Below are 20,571 nucleotides of genomic sequence, written 5' to 3'. Positions count from 1 at the left end.
AATTTGTTATTCTGCCAAGAATTAGAAAGCTCTTTTCAGCTCAGCTAGTTACAGTTGACTGTGAGGCTAGACCTACATCCTCTGCCTCAGACGTACAACTGCCCCTGGCTCCAGCGTGGCAAGTTTCAAAATATTGCTTGTGTCTCTCTCTTCGTAAACGCAAAACTAATGGGAGTCTTGCTTTCATAAAAGAGTGTGTAACTCTGATAATGTAATCATATACATGGATTATACATCCTACTTTTTGTAAAATAGTCACCGGCACCATATGTTTTGTTTAATTGAATATATTTGGCATTAATATTGAGATTTCTCAGATTTCTCCTTGAGACAAAATAAGTAAAATTCAGTTCCCATAACTCTGAATATACGTGTGGGCTTAATGTCTGTTCACAAGCTGTATTTGTCTATGGAAAACTACAGATTACTGCCATATCATACTTTGGTGCAAAGTGTTTGGACCTGATTGTAAAAGGAAAATATTCAATGAATTGGAAGTAAATGAAGCAAAATTTCCAATGCTCATGTAATATTGGTAATATGCTCCATTACAATCCAATGGTCATTGACATGAGGCTTCATTATTACACCTTTGGCTACCACAGCGAAGCTTGCCATAAGGAAGTCACTTCTGTCCTGGATCCCATCCAACAGACCTGAGGAAGTGGACACTCAATGTGATCTCACCTCTAAAGCAGCTTGGGGATGTGTGGACTCCAAGGACAGCCAGAGGGAAATGTCCATGGGTGTTAATACTAGTCAGGGAAACACAACCCTTGGAGAGAAGAACGTTAAGATGGACAAAAATGGAACATAGAATCTTGTGACGCAAGAACCACAGCATGAAAGGTTGTGCCAAGTCATTCAGAAATAATCATGGTACAGACAGACATGGGCTGCTTGCCAGCACAAGCAGGGAGAATTTCTATTTTCACTAAGTGAGGGAAGGAAATGGCTTGTTTAAAAGCATATTAAGTGTTGTAAAATTTTGGGTTTGCTGCAGAATATTCTACGGGTCATGGGCACTTTCAGCAATGTGTCTGCTATAGGAATGAATATGTATACATAGTCCTGACCGAAGCTGACCGGGGCTCTACATTCATACTTCCAGACTCACTCCCTGGATGGATGTGTTTTGTAATTCCTCAGACTTAGCCACAAAATCTAATCCTTTAAAAACCCCTTCTTCTAGTGCAGAGATAACGTGTTATCTGAGAGACAGGCCTGACTATAAGTTCTGTGTGAATGCTGCTGAGTGTACGCGCTCTTCTGTGGCCCCACATTTAGATACTGTATTAGGCTCTTATCTCTAATCTGTACTCAATGATTCCAGTTGCCCATAATGAGAGTATCAAGCTCCAAGCTACAAAATTCAGAAAAGGAGAAGGAAAATCTCTGAAACTTGAGCCAGCAAAATGTAGTAAAAAACAGAATCACTCGTGACTCGGGGTGATGAGAAAAATCAGGGAAGTTTGTCTCCTGTTATTGTATGAGAAATTAAATGACACCTAAAAATAATTTAGACGGCAGGGGTCAATCCCTTGTTTCTGTTTTGACACTCCAGTGCTCAGTCTAATTGTTGTTTGTCTAATTGGTGGTGGCCGTTCATTAAGGGCCGTCAGCATGTCAAGGTGAAACTCATTGAGCCTGGAAGAGTCATACATGTGCTCTTATTCATGCTTTTGTCTCTGTGACTGATCATTGGGTGTTTAATACCTTTTTGAGACCCGATGAGGATAATTAAAGTAATCGGTTGCTTGTAAACTAATGACAACAGAGATACAGCCTCCTCCTTTGCTGATTGCTGATGGACTTCAGATAATTGATATATTTTCCCTCTGAAATTTGTTTCAGTGTTTTTGTGCATTAGAGCTCAAATTCCATATGCTGGACACACAAACAGCAAGGCTGATGAACATATGTCAACTGTATTGATGCAACGACTGTCTTTGTTTCTACTGATGATCTCAGGAGTAATGTCCAGGAGTTAATTAAGGCCCCTACTTAGTAGATAACATTTATTTTTTTATATTTTAAACTGCTCATAAACCAAATGAGAAAACAGTCAGCAGATTGAGTCAGTGCTTGCTTGTTACTTCAGACGTTGTGTATCTTATGCAGCTAATCTATGGGCTCATATCTACATAGGCCATTTGGATAAACAAATCGTTGTCAAGTTACCTCAGTGAAATTTAGGATTCTGCATTTCAATTGTTTTTCCTTGCAGTGAATTTCCTTTCTTTTTTGACAATGAAATTTTAAACTCAAAAAATAAGCAACATGGGCAAGTGCTAATGTGATAGAAGATGTTCTGGCACCTTGTACTGCAAATCAGTGACACAAAGGCCTTTTGGCAACACAAGTAAATGCTCAAATAAATACTGAGACTTGGCATTGAGGTTCAGAGTTTGCACTTCATAGTAAGACCCTTGGAGCAATTTGCTTAATCCTGACTGTGTAAACTGGATTTAGAAATGTCCAATTTGTAAGTCAGATGGCAGAATAAATGGATTTCTACTCACCAGGGATGTGGAAGAATTCAGTGAACTTCAATAAAGAAAACATTTACCTAGATATTCTGAAATTCTCATGTATTTTTTTTTTTGCAGAATTTAAGGAAAATTGGAAGAAGAGAAGACATTTAAATCAGAAAACTTGGGTCATGATATCATGGAACTGAGTTTTAAGAGAGGTAGTGAAAGTGGGAATGAGGCACAAGTGTACATCTTGTGAAAAAGGAAAATTTCATGGTGATCTATGCTAAAGTGGATAAGAGTGCCATAGATCTTAATCCCACCACTGGGACGTTGGCTATTTAGGAACTTGGAGAAAGCTGGAGATGACAGCAGGAATGAGAGGAGGATGGAGATTGAGAAAAGGACAAGAGAGAGGCCATTCATTTGAGAAATAGAATCTGAAGTGCTCACTGAGCCTTCAGGTGAGATCCTAAGAAAAGCCGAAGCGTCCCTTAGCTGGAGAACCCAGAGATTTGAGGCTGTTTTCATAGAGATAATAACTGACACAATGAGACAGAATGAGCTCCGTGGGAAGTTCTGAGGATAGAATCAGAGGATTAAGTTACATTACCTGGGGAGCCATTAACTTAGTCCAAATTTACAATACCCTGTATCAGTTTAGTTCAGTAATTTACATACAATTCCAAGATTTGTTCCATTTATGTTGGAAATTTATAAGAAAATAATAAGGCAGGTAAACACACACAGTTGTTATTGTCTTCTTGGTAAAGGAACCACAGGAATTATTAATGGATCCTCATTGCATCCTTAAGTTTCTACACTTCCATTTTTCTTTACGTTTCTTCAGTTGCTGCTCTTTTATAAAATCCCACTATTCAGAATCCGATGCACAGGATCGAAGACTGTGAAGGAAACATTTGTATTTTTAAACCATACACTATTCTAAGCTGTGTCTCCCTTGCCTTTCACAGCACTTCAGCTGTATGTTGTTTTATTCCCTTGCCTGTGAGCCTCTTCTCTCCTTCCAGCCTGGGCATGAACAAGTCTCTGAGTTCTACTCCATTTGCTTTGTAAGAAGGAAGTGCTGCATTTTAAGTGTCTAAATGATGTTCATTCTATGCCAAGTGTTAAGAACTTGACTAAACCTAGGATGATCAATTTCACATTATCCCTCATTTGATAAAGTTTCACAGTAAATGGAATGAGTGGAAAATAACACAATTTTTCTCCACAACTTTCCTGAAAATGGCACATGTTTTTGAGAGATCCAAAGAAGTGGTCCTCTTAAAGTTTCATAGCACACAACTCAGCAGAGAAAGATCATTTGAAGACTTTTACAGCACTCTTACTTGATGCTTTTCTCCATTCAGTAGAAAAATAGGCTCTTTTTTTTTTTTTAATTTCTCATTGAATCTTTTCACTGAAAACAACACTCAGGATTTCTGTGGCAACAGTGATGTTATCTGCTAGTCATTTTCTTCTGAAACAGAAGACATCTCTGGGAAGGAAATTTAAAGTTCTGTTAAACCGCTCACTTTAAAAGCTTTCAGGAGGTATCATTATTAGTAAAAACTAAGACGAAAGTAGATCCCCAGATGAAATGTGCCCTGGCCATTAAGGTAACTCATATTCCTTATCTACTATTATAAATCTAGTTTTTAGACTAAGCTTAAACAGCCATTCACATGGCCTAGCTATTGGTGGCTTTTCAGAATGATTGTGGTTCAGCAAATAAAGCTGTGGAAAAATATTTTTTTCTTAAAGATGCTTGATTCAAATTGTACATATTTATTATTTTAATGTATTGAATGACACAAAAGTAAAGAAAATTGAACTCCAAGTTTTCCTGTAGGATCATAAGCATGTGAAAACCTTTGAAGTTGTTTTAGCACATCTACTTTGTATAAAAAAAAATTATGTGCCTTTAGTATAGTGAACATTTTCCTTTTACTTCTGTATGAAATAATGTGAACTTAGGTTTGTATGCTGCAGAAATATGACGCTATCATAGCCTCCATTCAAGCTGGTCGGCTGTGAGACCCATTCACTCTGAGCCTGACAAGCAAAGACAATGTGATAATACAAGCTGTACAGGGCTCCTTTCCTCCCAAGGTACAGGCTTCAGCAAAGAAGGCAAACATGCTGCTATACAATGTAAAGACAATTGTGATTTAATGCAGCCACTCCCTGTAGCCTACAGAACACTTCATCCACTGACATCACTATGTTGGTCCCTGAGGTGGATCATTTATTTCACGAAGGGCAACTTTATTTTTTTTTAAATTTTATTCTTCTTTTTAGTTACATTTTGTTAACTCTGTGTCCCAGCTGTATCCCCCTCCTTCATTCCCTCCCCAACCCCACACTCTCTCCCTGGTATCCTCCCTGCCCCTTTCCAAGTCCACTGATAGGGGAGGACCTCCTCCCCTTTCATTTCACCCTGTTTTATCAGGTATCTTCAGGGCTGGTTGTAGAGTCCTCCTCTGTGGCCTAACAGGACTGCTCCTCCTCTGGGGGGGGGGGGGGGAGTCAAGGAGCCTGACCTTGAGATCCTGTTAGAAATAGTCCTTGTTCCCCTTACTTTGGAAAACTACTTGGTTAGGTTACTGAGCTACCACAGGCCACATCCGAGCAGAAGTTCTAGGTCATATCCATAGATGGTCCTTGGTTGGGTGTCAGTCTCAGAAAAGACCAAAGTATACAATTCTGTACAGTTATAACTTAAACATTTCAAGAAAAAAAAATAGTGGGTTTTGGAGGGGGAAGAGTATAATTTCATTTTGTCAATCCATTGAAACTCCTGGTAAAGTGAGATAGGATTATGTTATTACTCTTCCTTTCATGCCCTTGAATCATGTTAGTGATCAGTGAGAAAATTTGGTTTGATGTCCCCTAATCCTCACTAAACTTCTGATGCAAAATCTACCAAGACATAGACAGTGTTTAAGGATTAACTGAGTAGTGGTTTGTACAGATTTTCATGAAATGTCATTTTCATTGCTAGAGATATTTTTTTATAAAATGCTTTAGAGAAATGCCCAAAGTTACTATGCATTATTATTTTTACAAGTGAATGGACACAACAAAAATAAGTTTTTTAGCATGACTAGATAATAATACTTCCAACTGAAATCCTGCATGACCTTTGTTGTGAACTGTAATGGATGCTTTCTGTGGATTTTATACAGTTTTTAAATCACAATTTCATTTTTTTTATATCCACTGAAATGAATATTCTAAATTTACCTGACTGATTAATGAAATGTGAGTTCAATTATATAATTTATAATGAATTATACATTTACTTGACTGATTCAGGTAAATATTGATGGGAAACATGGTAAGTTCATATTTAGAACCGTGGACAGCATGTGGCTTCAGTGGATTAACCTGCTGAGCTTGGAAGGTGTGGGCATTTCAAGTATGTGCTATGTATGTATGAAGTGTGCCACTAAGAATGACTTTTAGTTAAAGTGTGGTAAGAGGACCGGACTCAGTGATGATTCTCACCATCTACCATGCTTGAGACAGTTTGTTGTTGCTGTTGGCAGTATGCCACTGGCTATGCCAGGCTAGCAGGTCGGGCATCTCCAGTCTCTAGCACTCAGCTCCCTGGAAGACTTTTGGGCTTATACACATGTGCTGCCAGGTTCGGCCTCACATGGCTTCTGGGCCTCACATGGGCACTGCAAGCACTTCAACATGGAGCCATCCCTCCCACCCCTAGTCAGGTTCTACATGCAATGCTCATCTCTTGAAGCTAAAGAATCTAACACATTTGTCTTATGATAATTATTATTATCATTTTGTTTATAACTTAGCCATTCTTGTTTCACGGAACTGTCTGGACTATAATAATATTTCTGTTATTTATAACTGCCACATTACCTATACACAAAAAGGAATTTGTATCTAATATAAACAAGGATTCTCAATTTTCATTTTTGCTTTATGATAAAAAAATCAAGCTAGAAAATATGTTTAGTGTTCTAAGCAAATTTATAAAAGCTAAATATCTGAAAACATATCACATGTGTTACAATGTTAGTGATGAAGGGGATGGTAACTTTTAGAGACTAACTCAGGTCTTTTTTGTACTTATGGTCATTGAAATTAAAGTCACAGACAAGAATTTTCAGAATATATGACTTACAGAGTAAAAGAGAAGGCCCGGATGTGACCAGTCCATTTAGAGTTTTTCATGGCCATTAAATTGATGTCACTAGTTTTTAGAAAGCTACACATTAGTATAAAATTCAATGTATTCGATACTGTTTCATTTTGTTGTATTTTCTAAAGCCAATGCAATTTTAACCCATGACACAGTATTATAAATATGATAATAAGAAACTAAATATCAAAGATATCTTTCCAGAAATAGGGGTCACTTTTTTTTCATAATAAGTTAGGTCTGTCTAAACCATGAGGACCTCTGATTTGGTGGCAAATCACTCTTTAAAGAATGTCTCCCAACATTAAGATGGAGCGAAGTGATATTAGATTTGACTGGATGGATATCCAGGTTAATGCATTGCCTTCTTACCAAATTGTGGTAAAATGAATTTCTGTAGAGGAATATCACCCCTAAAAGCTCTGGAATACATTCCAACACATACATAAAGATTTCTCTTTAATGATATATAAGTAGTGTATAAATTCCCATATGTCTGCTCTTGCATTCAATCGCCTAAAGATACGGATTGTGAGTTACACAGAGAGCTGTTCTTCAGCTAGGAGGGATGTTATTTACCTGTCACGAGGGCTACCTGCTTGAGCAAGTTGAATGTCTTCAATATATTCAGGCAAAAAAATATAATATTCACATAAGTGAATAAAACTCACCTAGTGAAGACACTGAAGAGGAAAGACAGAGGAGACAGAAGTAGAGAATGTATTGGGAGTTTTAATATACCAGCATTTTTTTTTAACAATGAGAACTGAAATACAATTAATAAATTCAGGGAAACAATGCTATGAATCTTAATTTTCTTCCATTCACTGTGACCAAAGAAGAAAAATTTGCAAACATTTATTTCCTTTACTTTATAATCATGAATGAAATAATTGCCTCGTAAGAGATACAGCTATATGTTGCCAGGTTTTCTTAGGCTAAAATTATTATCAGATAATTCAGAGGCCATGGAAGATGGCTTTGCTGGGAAAGTGTTTGCCTCACAACATGATGTCCTGAATGCAGAGCCTCAGCTCTCAAGTAAAATACAACGCAGCATGTGTATGCCTGCCCTGTGCTGGTGGGTCAGAGCATGGTACATCACTGGAACTCACCTGCCATCCCCACAACTCAAAGCTAAGGCAACAAATCACAGAACTAGAAGTTAGTGCCTGGCAAATTGAGGTTTTATACTCTCAAAAGACCTAAGAAAGTGAGGGAATACATGAGGGAAAGTCTCCCTGGAATCTCAGAGTGGGCAGGGTTGGGATGCTGTTGTTCTCAGTTGTATTCTTGTTCTCCATCATAGAGTAAGGATTTGATCAAATTTATCTTTAGTAGCTACGACTTCCGTATTCCAGAAAACTAGGTAATAGGGACCTGTCGGTGCCATATTATGAAACTGGATACTTTTGACAATTAAAAGTTACCCACCTACTTGATAAAAGTAATTATAAAAATTGTGGGTTTTTATTGCCTATTCATTTTCTATAAAATTTGTTAATTTGGAGACTGTTTTTGAAATACCATACTTTATTTTTTTTCTAGATACAAAATTAACTTTATTTTTTTTTATTTTTTATTTTTTTTTATCAGTTACATTTTATTAACTCTGTATCCCAGCCATGTCCCAATCCCTCATTCCCTCCCAGTCCCTCCCTCCCTCCCTCCCTCATATCCACCGTGCCCCTTTCCAAGTCCACTGATGGGGGGGACCTCCTCCCCATTCATCTGATCCTGTTTTATCAGGTATCTTCAGGACTGGCTGCAAAACCCTCCTCTGTGGCCTAACAGGACTGCTCCTCCCTTCGGGGGTGGGGAGGCCAAAGAGCCAGTCATTGAGTTCCTGTTAGAAATAGTCCTTGTTCCCCTCACTTTGGGAAACCAATTGGTTACTGAGCTACCACAGGCTACATCTGAGTGGAGGTTCTAGGTTATATCCATACATGGTCCTTGGTTGAATGTCAGTCTCAGAAAAGACCCTGTGCCCAGATATATTTGGTTCTTGTGGAGCTCCTATCCTTTCCCCATCAGACTAACTCCCCTTCTTTCTTATGATTCCCTGTACTCTGCCAAAGGTTTGGTCATGAGTCTTTGCTTTGAAAACACTGCGAGTTAGAGTCTTTCAGATGCGCTCAGTAGACTCCTGTCATACGTTCAATGCACATCCCATCTGACTTTCTAAATGAGGATTTATCATCTTACCCCATGTCCGCTCAATTGATTATCTTTTTTAGGTGTATAGATTTCATTATGTTTATCATATCTTATAGGTCTATATAAGTGAGTATATCCCATGTTTGTCTTTCTCCTTCTGGGATATTTCACTCAGAATGATCTTTTCTAGATCCCACCATTTGCCTGTAAATTTCATGATTTTCTCCTTTTTGATTGCTGAGTAGTAATCCATTGTGTAAAAATACCACAATTTCTGTACCCATTCCTCCGTTGATGGACATCTGGGTTATTTTCAGGTTCTGGCTATTACAAATAAAGCTGCTATGAACATGTAAATACCATACTTTAAAAAGTAATATTTCTGTATCTCTAACTTGACATTGCTTCTAGATTAAGCCCACCTTTGATTAATGCCATATTACAGTCTATTTCAGAATAACAACATCTTTTGTATCCTTTCTTCTCCAGTATGAGAAGCACACTGTGGTTTAGTCTTCCTGAAATAAAATAACTAAAAGTTGCAAGGATTGATATAGCAGAGTGAATCCTGATTTTCACCGTTACTAATTATTTCAATTCATTGATCAATGTGGCAAAGGGTCACTTTCCTTTCACTGAGAAAAAAAAAATGTTGAATTGGCTTTATTTTGATGGCAGAATATAAAGCTATCAATGGCTGGAGCTAATTGTATCAAACAATAAAACAATAATGAAAAACTTCTTCTCAGCAATTCTTCTTTTCAATGTTTTCAATGTTTGTTGGGCTGGACCTGAAAAGAGTATTTGTAATGGTTTACACTGAATACTTAGTATACTAATGACCAACTAGGCTTTAGTCTATAATCTATCTCTCTAGGCATCTATCAACCATCTTTCTATCATCTAATTATCTATCTGTAATCTATCATCTATCTGTTTCTTTTAGGCTATGGAAAAAACACAAATGAGATGTTCATATTTGATTTATACCACACAAATGAGGTAAACAATCACATTAATAGTAGCTGAAAAATATCTTTTGTCTTTCATTTGTGAAATACCGTCTCTTACTTTACTGTCAGGAAATCTTCACTAAACCATATCATGTTATTATAGTCATCAAACTGGGATGGAAATAGTGTCACAGTCTTCACCTATTCACTTAAGTACTGCCATAATCATAGTCACCTTCCTGTATTAATTTTACTAAAATAATTTCTTATGGGAGACTACTTTGCTTGAACAAACATGATTACCACAAACTTGAATGAGCAAATACATATATTTTAAGGCAGAAACAAATAGACACTCTGAAAATTTTGCTCTAGGGAAAAAAAAACTTCACCCTCTGCTTCTAATTTATAATGGAGTTCCTATCAGAAAAGCTCAGGATATTTTGGAAGGCATTGCTTTACCTGTGGAGGTTCTATTAGTGGTTTGTTTTGAGAATGAAAACTAAAGCTATGTTCCAGGAAATGCTACCTTTCTATTGAAGAACAAGGCAAGGGCATTTTACTTAGAAACCCTTGAAGTGAAAACAAGAAGCGAGCTTCAGGATGCTTGGTTGTCCTTATTTTATCATGTGACTTGCATCACTTCTGAGAACAAAAGTTCCATAGCTCTTGAGTCGTTACTGACCCAATATAGCAAAATGTAACAGGATGCATGGGTTATGAATTATACTTCACTTGCACAACATTTAAAGAACTAACAAAGCACTCAAATTCAGTGGAGTAATAATTTCCAAAAAAAAAAAATATTAGAAAGCCTCTGAGGAACGTGAATGATTCATTATGTAGATTGGGGTCCTCTGGATAGTGGAGAGGAGCACATCTCTTGATGTGACTGTGGGATGCTTGGATATAGCTTAATCTAAATGTATGATATTGTCTGCTTGGGAACTCAATATTGGGGTTTCTTCTACCTGTCCCCTGCTATCCTTCTCCAAAGAAACCAAAGAGTTTTGATTTTCAGAACTATCATGGGCACTCACCTGCCTGCCAGAAAACCTGGACAAATTCAGAAATGTCGGGCTCCTTGGGAGAGTCTGTCTCAAAGACAAGGAGAAGGGAAGATAAAGAATAGTGCCTACATAACTTCGGCCCTCCAAGCACACACAAAGACATGTGAACATGCACATGTGCACCCACACCCATCTCCACACAAACATGCAATGCATGTGCAAACACTTACATGTGTGTGCACACACACACAATTAAATAAAAGAAATGAAACCTCCCAAAGCTTGTTTGTTGGTACATGTACTGAAACTGGAAAATACAGAGATTGGTTTGTGCTCATTTAATAGATGGCATACATATTTATGAAACATTCCATATTCAAGGACACTCTGGAGGAGTCTGATGAATCACCTTGAAAACCAAGGCAGGTGTTTAAAAATGTAATTATTGGTTTGTGGCATTTAGGTAATTATTTTATTGAGGTCAAGTCTAGAAGATATTTTTTTAAATACTCTAAATGCCGTGTACAAGCTATCTAGCTCTTCTGTTGATATTCAAGGATGTCTGGTATGTTATAGGTGAAAGATCTTGAGTTCCTTTTCTTTCCCTACAAGCTCTTCAGTTATTGGGAAATCATAGGACTATCCCACAGTAGACTTTCCTCATTTGGATATCATCTTTGGGAGCCCCATTTTTTTCTTTCATGATAGCTAGGGTGAATTTAATTATGCTGTGACTTCTCAATTAATAATTGAGAAATGTAAAGATAATAGGTTTGCTGTCAGCTACAAGGGCACTCTGGATTCTGTAGCTATTGTTCTATTTGCTCCCCTATCTGGTCAACAGGCAGGGTTGCATATTTCTCATTATGTGTGTATTACTAGCGTTGCTTTAAACTTAAGGTAGTTTGTTTGAAATCTGGAGGAAAGAATTTGTGGGCCAATAAAAACGTAGGCATCTCAAATGGATACAGAAATGAAAAATGAACACATACTGTTGGGCAGAGTCTGTCAATGTTAAATAGGAGCTTTGTGAATGTTTTTTCGCATCACAGCACATAGCCATTTTCTTTCATCTCTCCCTCACACCTTTCCTCCAGTTTCTCTACCCCTTCCTTCTCACCTCTTCTCTTTTGATTCCCCCATTTTTACCATATCCCCTTCCTTTTCTAACAGCCCTTAAGAGATATTCTCTGACCCCAGGGCTACACAAAACTGAATCCATTCTTATTAGATGTGGGCATATCTCAGGAAAGAAGCTTGTTAGCAATGCATATTTAGACATTTTAAGTCTGCAGTCACATCTGGTTTCTATGATCACAACATCGTTATGTTGTATCTTTTATACTCACTTGGGGCCACAAAATATGTTAAAACTCTGTACGTTCCACTATTTTGTAGCCTTCTGTGTGATAAGCACTCCTCTCCCTATACACAGGGCAGTGTGTCATTCCCGCTGAGGTCTGTGGACATCTCAACTTATGCTCGTCTTGTCACATAACTGAGTCATTTTTTATTTTTTATTTTCTTTATTTATTAATTGCAGTTTATTCACTTTGTATCCCAGCTGAAGTCCCTTCCCTCATTCCCTCCCAATCCCATCCTCTCTCCCATGCCTTTCTCCAAGTCCACTGATAGGTGAGGTTTTCTCCTTCCATCTGACCCTTGTCTATCAGGTCTCATCAGGACTGCCTGAATTGTCTTTCTCTGTGCCCTGTTAAGGCTTCTCCCCCTTCAGGGGGGGAGAGATCAAAGAGCCAGCCACTGAGTTCATGTCAGAGACAGTCCCTGTTCCCTTTAGTAGGGGTCCCACTTGGATACAGAGCTGCCATGGGCTACATCCTTGCAAGAGTTCTAGGTTATCTACATGCACTGTCCTTTTTAAACCAAGTGAACTTAAAATCTTTCATAATTTTAAGGGCCGGACTTCTCTGAAAATGTAATGGAAAATATATCATACATCATAACTATCACTACACTATTCTCACCCACAAACACCCAGTTTTTATATACAATTAAAATAATACATAGAGCTACTTGAGATTTATTTATTGGCTTTGTCATAGGGTTGTAACTTTGTACTGCCATAATTTAAGGGCACTCATATGGAATCATCACACTTTCAAATACACCTTAAAATTTAGGTTGTAGCTTTATTAATTACTTTAATATATCTTCATTTTAATCTATTTTTGTCTGAATGATGAGAAATTTCTCATTTTATTCTCTGCTCTAGTTATCTGTTGCAGGCCTGATAATTGCATGTAATGTCTAAAATTATAAATGGAGAAAAGGTTCTGTAATACATTACTACTTTCAGGGCACAGTATGTAAGATGTATACCCCACATTGCTGTTATGGAGATTGTGACTCCCTGTCTAAACACACCACAGTTATTAAATCAGCTTTAAAATTCTGCCCTGCAATTTTTGCTGGAGGCACTCAGTGCTTGCAATAAACACTTTTGTTGGATCTGATGAAATGAAACTGGTAGTTTGCAACCATTAAAAAATGAATATTCTCTTCTGAATGTAAACTCATGACCAAATCAAATTCTGTTTATTAAATTAAAATATGTATTTTAATTGACTTAAAAGTGGATTAGAATTACACTGAGGCACATTGCCTCTTTTTACAGATCAGAAATGGGCGAACTTAGGTGATAGCACCACAACTTGTATTAGCAAAATATAAGAAGCTCCACTATAGGTCAATAGGATTATTTTCTCTGAGTGGCTGTTGTTTTTAGAATAGCCTTTTAGTTCATCTGGAAGATGTCCTCTGCAATACAGTAGGACGGTATCCAAAACAGTGATTGAAAGTCAAAAGCATGAAGAAATCGACTAAGGTCATTGGCTGTTCTACCAGAATACAGGAGCTTGTTTCCCAGTGCCCATGTTGGCTGGATCACAACTGACCGCAACTCTAGATCCATGGCAAGCACAGGCAGATAGATAAACAATCAAATAAGTCTGCAAAAAATACCCAAAAGTATCCAACATAGAACATAGTGCACAATTATGATCTTAAATATGCCTAGATCTCATACATCATCATTTATTTAATGGCTCAATTTTTATCTCACCGGAAGACTATCATTGGTGTGTTGTTAGAGTATTTACTGTTGCTACCACTAAACATCTGGATGTTTTAGCTCGTGGTTTCATAGGACCAACTCACGGCCCTGGGGAGGGCATACTGCCCTCATCACAGAAAAGTCAGTGGCATAATGATTGGTGAATGTAGGTCAAAAGGCAAGACAGGTAGCTAGAGACATTCAGAGGCCACACCATTCATCGTATAACAATTCACCTTTGCAAAAACTGGCTCAGACTGTAAGAACAGCAACAGACTCTTCTGAGGATGGTACTCACAGTCACCTAATTATTCCTTGGTAGATCACATGTCTTACAGGTCACCAATATCATAATTTTAACACCTTAGAGACCATTATTTCAACACATCTCTGCTTGAAGGACAGATAACATTCAGATAAAAACAGAGCCTATCAAATTTATCCTACCAAATTCTATCTGTATTTGCATTGAGATACAAAATACATTTTTAAAAATTTTCGACTATAACACTATTTATTAAGGTTTTATTTATTTATTTATTTGTTTGTTTGTTTTTTGTTTGTTTATAAGTTTATACCTTAAATTACCAGGCTCATTTGCTTGAAACGTTACTAGCCACATCTTGTACCTCTCTGACTGAAAAATGTGTTCTGGATACTGTCTGGTTTCTCTGTGCTTTGCTCCCAATGCTGGGCTTGTCCACATGGTTTGCTCTCCCACTAAATTGTAAATATTGACAGAACAAGAAATCCGTGTGTCCTATTCACCTCATTTCAACATGGCGATTTCTCCTGGACGCTCAGGGCAGGGCCTTGTTCTTTACTCTTAGTTGCCATCTCATAGAATATGTTAAGTTTCACCCGTAAGATTCGTGTTGATTTACTGTTGCATGGTCTCGTTATTACAAAAAGAAGCCGGATGATTTAGAGATGTATAAAAAACCAACACAACAAAATGGAAATAAAACAGCAGTACCTGTTAAACCTTTGAAAATGTTTAACCCTATGAGTATGAATCTAAATGAAACATACATTCCAGATAAGAAAGTTGCTGAGCTTGTCTTCATTGCATCATGTTTTGTAGGATCTCGCCTTCGCCAAGAAGACTTTCCCCCCCGGATTGTTGAACACCCTTCTGATGTCATTGTCTCCAAGGGAGAGCCCACCACCCTGAACTGTAAAGCAGAGGGCCGACCCACTCCCACCATCGAATGGTACAAGGATGCTGAGAGGGTGGAGACAGACAAGGATGATCCCAGGTCCCACAGGATGCTTCTGCCCAGCGGATCCTTATTCTTTTTGCGAATTGTGCATGGGCGCAGAAGTAAACCGGATGAAGGGAGCTATGTTTGTGTTGCAAGGAACTATCTTGGTGAAGCAGTGAGTCGGAATGCATCTCTGGAAGTGGCATGTAAGTAAACCCTGCGGGCCTCGTGTGCACACTCACTCTGCTTCACCTTAGTAAATTTGGTTGTTTCTCACTGAAGCTTAGAAACTATTGAGTAAAACAACGGAAACGATACACAGCCATTGCTTTTCTGAGGAAATACACTGTCAGTATAGGGGCTGCACAGTTTTATTTACTTAAACTAGTATAAAGTCTGTGCTAATATATTGAAGCAACAGGTAATATACGATGCTACTATTATTCAAATTTTAAACTATTGATGAGATACATAATTGAGTTTCAATGTTGCTTATGTTAAAATCAAAACTTCACTTATAATGTCATGAAATGAATAAAAAATTCAATATTGCACCTGTTTCCATTACTTACATAAATACGTATATATGAAGGTATGTATTTATATGTAATTTTTGAAGTAATACATTCTCTTACTCTTTATGTCATGGTATCTCCCCTTTCTTATACATAAAATTCAGAAAAGCATGTGGAGAAGGGAGACTATACCATCAACTAGAATGAGAATTTTATTTTTTATAGTTGACCTTATATAAGAAGAGATAACTATGCTGTGTCAGTTTCTGATCTCTACTCAGTGTTGACAGTCAAATTAGATAAGAAAGTTCTCTCTTCTTTGCACTTTTCAATATATTTATTTGGCATACCTGCCAACAATAAAAAAAAAGATTTTTAGTGTCTGCCTTTTATTTAAATGTAGGCTCCACTGGTTTCATGGATGGTGTGTGATAGTTTGCTTTGTCTGAGGATTTGAGTTTGTGTTTTAAGAGCTACAATACATTTTACTGGTAACTTGTTTTAAGAAAATGGTTTATCTGCAGGGAACTGTGAGTAGCATGACAGTATTTGACCCACTATCACAAACAATAAGGCACAGACACCTGTTACATTTTATAATTGCCTTATTACCTTGAACCAGACAGATATTTCTACTTATGCTTCACCATCCATCTCCCAGGCCCCATCCAATGCCATCCGCCTTAATCATTTCCTGTCTGGGCTACCTTCCATCCACAATCCCAAGATACTTGCTTGTATTATTTATCTGGGCCTTTTCATGCCATTATTGGAGTCTTTCCACCTGGCCTGTGTGGTTTCTTCTCCATGCTAAACCATCCTGGAGTTCTCCTTCTTACTCTCTTCCTGACAGTCTCTTTCCTGTGATTCTCTTGAACTCAAAAGCCCAGGACCCTTAGCCATGCCTACCCAATTCTGCCCTGCCCAGGTACAGGCCTTTTATCAACCAATCAGGTAAAATGTCTTAGGCAGGTTTACATGACAAGGATAGGTGTAACCAGATTTGAGGTCTAGTAATTAGCATCAAAATAAAGCATCAGAACAACCCCCAACACATGTTTATCTGCTAAGCATCAGATAGCTTATTAAAGGTTGTTTGGAGAGAATAAGTTGGAAAAGTATGTATGTACTGAATTACAAGCTCTACACTTATTATTATTATTATTATTATTATGTGCAAGGAAGTCTATAAAAGTGAACTGGTGATTATAGTAATGGCAGGATGAGTGAATTCAAGAATAGTTAAGCTGTCAAATAATTCAGAAAAGACTTGATCTTGGCTTCTAAACTGGAAAGAGCATTGAAAACTGAGAGAAATAAAAGGTTAGACAGATACTCGAGAACTACACATCATACCAATTTAGGGGCAATTTGCAAGACAGCGCGCGTCTTCCAAATATTTTTGTGTCTCAGTATCTGAGTCTGCAGGCTCACCATTCATAACACTGTAATGCATAGAACAGACAGCTCTGGGAATGAGAGTTAGCTTCAGCTGTGTGCTTTGATATATAAGGGTTAAAAAGTACTTCACATTCCATTATAAAATAGCTTCTGGAACTGAGCAAACAAGGCATTCTCAAATAGTTTGAAGCCACAAAAGTAAATAAAAATAGAGAAAAAAGCCCAGGCAGACTGTCACTGGTGAAAATCCTGAGTCTGTTTGCACATATTAAGCACTAGTTGGTCATGGGAAAAAAGAAAAAAAAAGTCAGTGTGGGAGCATTGTAGAGAAGAGCTGTTGGAGTGACGGTGAATGCTGTAGTGGCAAGAAATCATTTTAAAATAATGTACGCGGTAAGTAAATGTAGCCTCAGGTCCTAGTAACAGAGGGACGACACAGCAGGTGAAAAGGTGGTAGGGATAGCAAGTGTTTGTTTTTCTAGAAGAAAGCTCTGCCTGGTTTATGAGGAAACTGGAGCAACAGCATTCCTGATTGTGGGACCACGCAGGGCTGCTCTTCTAAAAGGGAGTTTTGGAAGTGGCTCTTAGAGTCGCCCACAACATGAAAGTACTTTCTTTCAACCCTCATTGTGAAAAGACACAATTACTGTACACAGTTACTGTGAAATGTTTAATGATAAAACAATATGGGCAATCTTTGATTCCCTTTACTTCACCTTGATTTTTATATTAAAAGAGAGAAAAAAATGTGTCTGTCATACCACTGAAGTCAGAATTCTGTTGACAGTGATTTATTTATTTATTTTTAAATCTACTGTCTGTTCCTAGTCTTACACGGTATTTTCTCTCACAACAAAATCATTCATGGCCCAAGTATTGCCACAGAGAGTTGCATCACCCAATTACTGTTTTGCTATTGCTGTGTGTGTGTGTGTGTTGTTTTACTTTTAAGCGTGTATAAGGGCAAATTAGTAGCAATTCAGAAAGTCCTTTCAACTCATTTGAGTTTGAAGCAGTTGTTTAGGCAGAACGTGATTGTAAATGGAAGGAAAACGGAGTCCACAGCTACCAGCAAGAGGCCTGGCACTCACGAAGTTAATAGGTGGTTTTCCAATGGGACCCCCGGGAGCAGCAGACACAGAGGTACAGATAGGATTTCAGTTCCCGACAAGCGCTGTGGTGTACAGAGCAGAAGGAACACCAAAGCCTTTGCAGGGACCCGGCACGGCTGCCTGAGATGCAGCCAGCCTGGTGGCCTCCCGAGATGGCAGATGTCGCCCCGGGTGGTAAATATATGACAGCAGCTTGATGTATCGACCAGGGGAAGAAGGGGTGCTGGGCTAAATGAAAATTCATGAAAAATTGATGAAGTCCCCAGATTATTTTTTTTTCCGTTTCCTTTTCTCAGCACTCCACTAGTGCAGGGGAGAGAGATTAAACGAGGTGCTGAACAGTTTTAATGCCAGGAGGTGGCGGTTCAAAGTTCAGGGTTTTGGAAAACAAAACATTACAGTTGTCCTAGATTGTCAGAGTATTCAAGGATCTTAAATTCTATGTATTTTCTTTCAAATTTAATTAACTATATAAATATTTAATTCTAATTTTTTCTTTTTTTTATTATTATTTTTTATCAGTTACATTTTATTAACTCTGTATCCCAGCCGTGTCCCGATCCCTCATTCCCTCCCAGTCCCTCCCTCCCTCCCTCATCTCCACCGTGCCCCTTTCCAAGTCCACTGATAGGGGGGACCTATATCCTTGACTTATCTCTGCTAGATGACCTGAAGGCATTTTACTCTTGGTCATAACAAGAATTTACTCTGTTTCATTTAGGCGATACTTAACTAATAGTCTGCATACATTTTAACTTCAATTTCTTTTTCTTTAAATGCAAGCAAGTTATTTCAGGCTTCAGTGGAAGTATTTGAGATGCAATTGTTATTTTCCAGCATGGCTTCACTGCTATTTACATTTATGTAACTATGCAAACACAGGTGTACGTTTGCTGATATTTTGCTTATTTCGATGAAAAAAGGAAGAATTATTTACAAAACAGGCAATATTTACAAATTCATGAGACCAGGAAATGGATCATACTCACTTTTCTATTCCTCATAATGAAGAAATGTGGCTTGTACAGGAAGTTGTGTAGAACATGATGGTTGCATTGATTTTTTTTTCCTTTATAATAAGGTGTCTTCAGTGATGACACTACTTTCACATTTTAACTCATTGAAGGTCTTAAATGCATTGTCATCATTTGAAACACAGTGAAATGTCATGATGAGGTTATTGAGTGTTTTATAGTACCATTAGACAATAAAGAAAATATTGCTCAATTAAAAAAAAAAAAGACAAAGTTCAGGGTTCACATGGAACTTCCCTGCCCCCATATTGCTAACTTTAAAGGGAAATACAGAACTTTGCGATTACCTGGTGCTTTGGTACTTAAAGTAGCTAAATATTCAAAACATAGTTTTTTATTTTGGCCCCAAAAAAAGAGAACATGCATGATTCTTAATTCGATTGGATAATGAGTGTGAATTCCATGAGTCAAGGTGGTTTCCTTTTTCCTCACTATTTCTTCATTTACTCCCCCCAGAAACCCCCCTTTTTTACCCCATGTTCTGCATGTATCAAGACTCGGGCTACAGGAGCATAATTCAGAGCAAGAAGAGGCTCTGCATTATTTATAGGTCACAGATTGCCAGGACAGCAAAGCTGTAGGGCACTCCACACGCACAATAGTCCTGTTTGTTTTAAGTCTAAGACTACATTGATGCTTGTATCTGTACAAGGAAGCCTGAGTGTATGAATAGCTAGATGGACTGATTTGAGAGGGTTCAAGTGCCTTCAAATTGTTAGCTTCATTCCTTCAAGTTGGCAAGTATGGAGATTTCATGTGCTTGATATTATTTTGGCTCTGGGCAAAGTTTATCCAGGCAGAATGTTTTTGTTTGTTTGTTTATTTGTTTTCATAAAGACTGGAGGCAATTTAAATTTAAGAGATTTTACATTTCAACTTTGTAGAGCTCCTTGAATTTTTGTTTGTTTGTTTTGTTTATGAGACATGGTTTTGCTATTTATTCCTGGGTGATTACATACTCCCAGCCACCCTACCTCAGCCTCTGAAATGCCACCATATATGGCAAGAATGAATTAATGAAATTATAGTTATATATATCAGCATATATGTAAATATATTTTCAAGGTGTCACTAACAATATGACAATCAAATCAAGAACATTTTGACCTTAAAAGACCTATGCCAGTTAACACGCAATTCCCATCCACAGAAACACTTTCCTGTAGAGGCGATATGTCTCTATAAACTTGCATGTTGTGTACATTTATAAGGGGAACACTTACTAAGGTAATTTTGTGCCGTAACTCATACATTTTAAGACCTGTGATTCTAGAACAGCACATCTCTAATTCTCCTTTTGTACACAGATTTTTTTCTAACAACATAGGTCTTTCTAATTTGACCGAAGGACCCCACAAAAGTTCTGTAATTCCTCTAAGTAGGCTGCACCCCTTTCAGAATGAGTCAGTCTTTATAAACCAGGAGAATTCATATAAGTCTATTTCTTTTCTGTATAGAGGTTC

The 20,571-nt window shown here is 37.7% G+C and overlaps 1 protein-coding gene and 1 long non-coding RNA gene across 26 annotated transcripts in view; one reads left to right on the top strand and one right to left on the bottom strand.

Annotated features, from left to right (window-relative positions):
- Robo2 (roundabout guidance receptor 2) overlaps window positions 1–20,571 on the top strand; it is a 1,624,501-nt gene that overhangs the window by 1,131,367 nt on the left and 472,563 nt on the right. For all 24 annotated transcript variants that reach the window (XM_060370640.1, XM_060370647.1, XM_060370638.1 and 21 more), the window contains one exon: window positions 14,926–15,252. In XM_060370640.1, coding sequence (XP_060226623.1) covers window positions 14,926–15,252 — 327 coding nt within the window. The remainder of the gene's footprint in view (window positions 1–14,925; window positions 15,253–20,571) is intronic.
- Window positions 2,973–19,258, bottom strand: LOC132648590 (uncharacterized). Of its 2 annotated transcripts, none has more exons than XR_009587020.1 (3): window positions 19,064–19,258; window positions 10,799–10,852; window positions 2,973–3,053 (listed from the first exon to the last, which is right to left on the bottom strand). It is a non-coding gene; the product is annotated as an uncharacterized LOC132648590 (long non-coding RNA). The 2 variants fall into 2 exon arrangements; XR_009587021.1 differs by lacking the exon at window positions 2,973–3,053 and adding an exon at window positions 9,329–9,596.

This window comes from Meriones unguiculatus, chromosome 17 (assembly GCF_030254825.1).
Source record: "Meriones unguiculatus strain TT.TT164.6M chromosome 17, Bangor_MerUng_6.1, whole genome shotgun sequence".
Classification (NCBI taxonomy): domain Eukaryota; kingdom Metazoa; phylum Chordata; class Mammalia; order Rodentia; family Muridae; genus Meriones; species Meriones unguiculatus.
The sequence above is the reverse complement of the archived record's forward strand: the minus strand, read 5'-3'. Positions and strand labels throughout refer to the sequence as shown.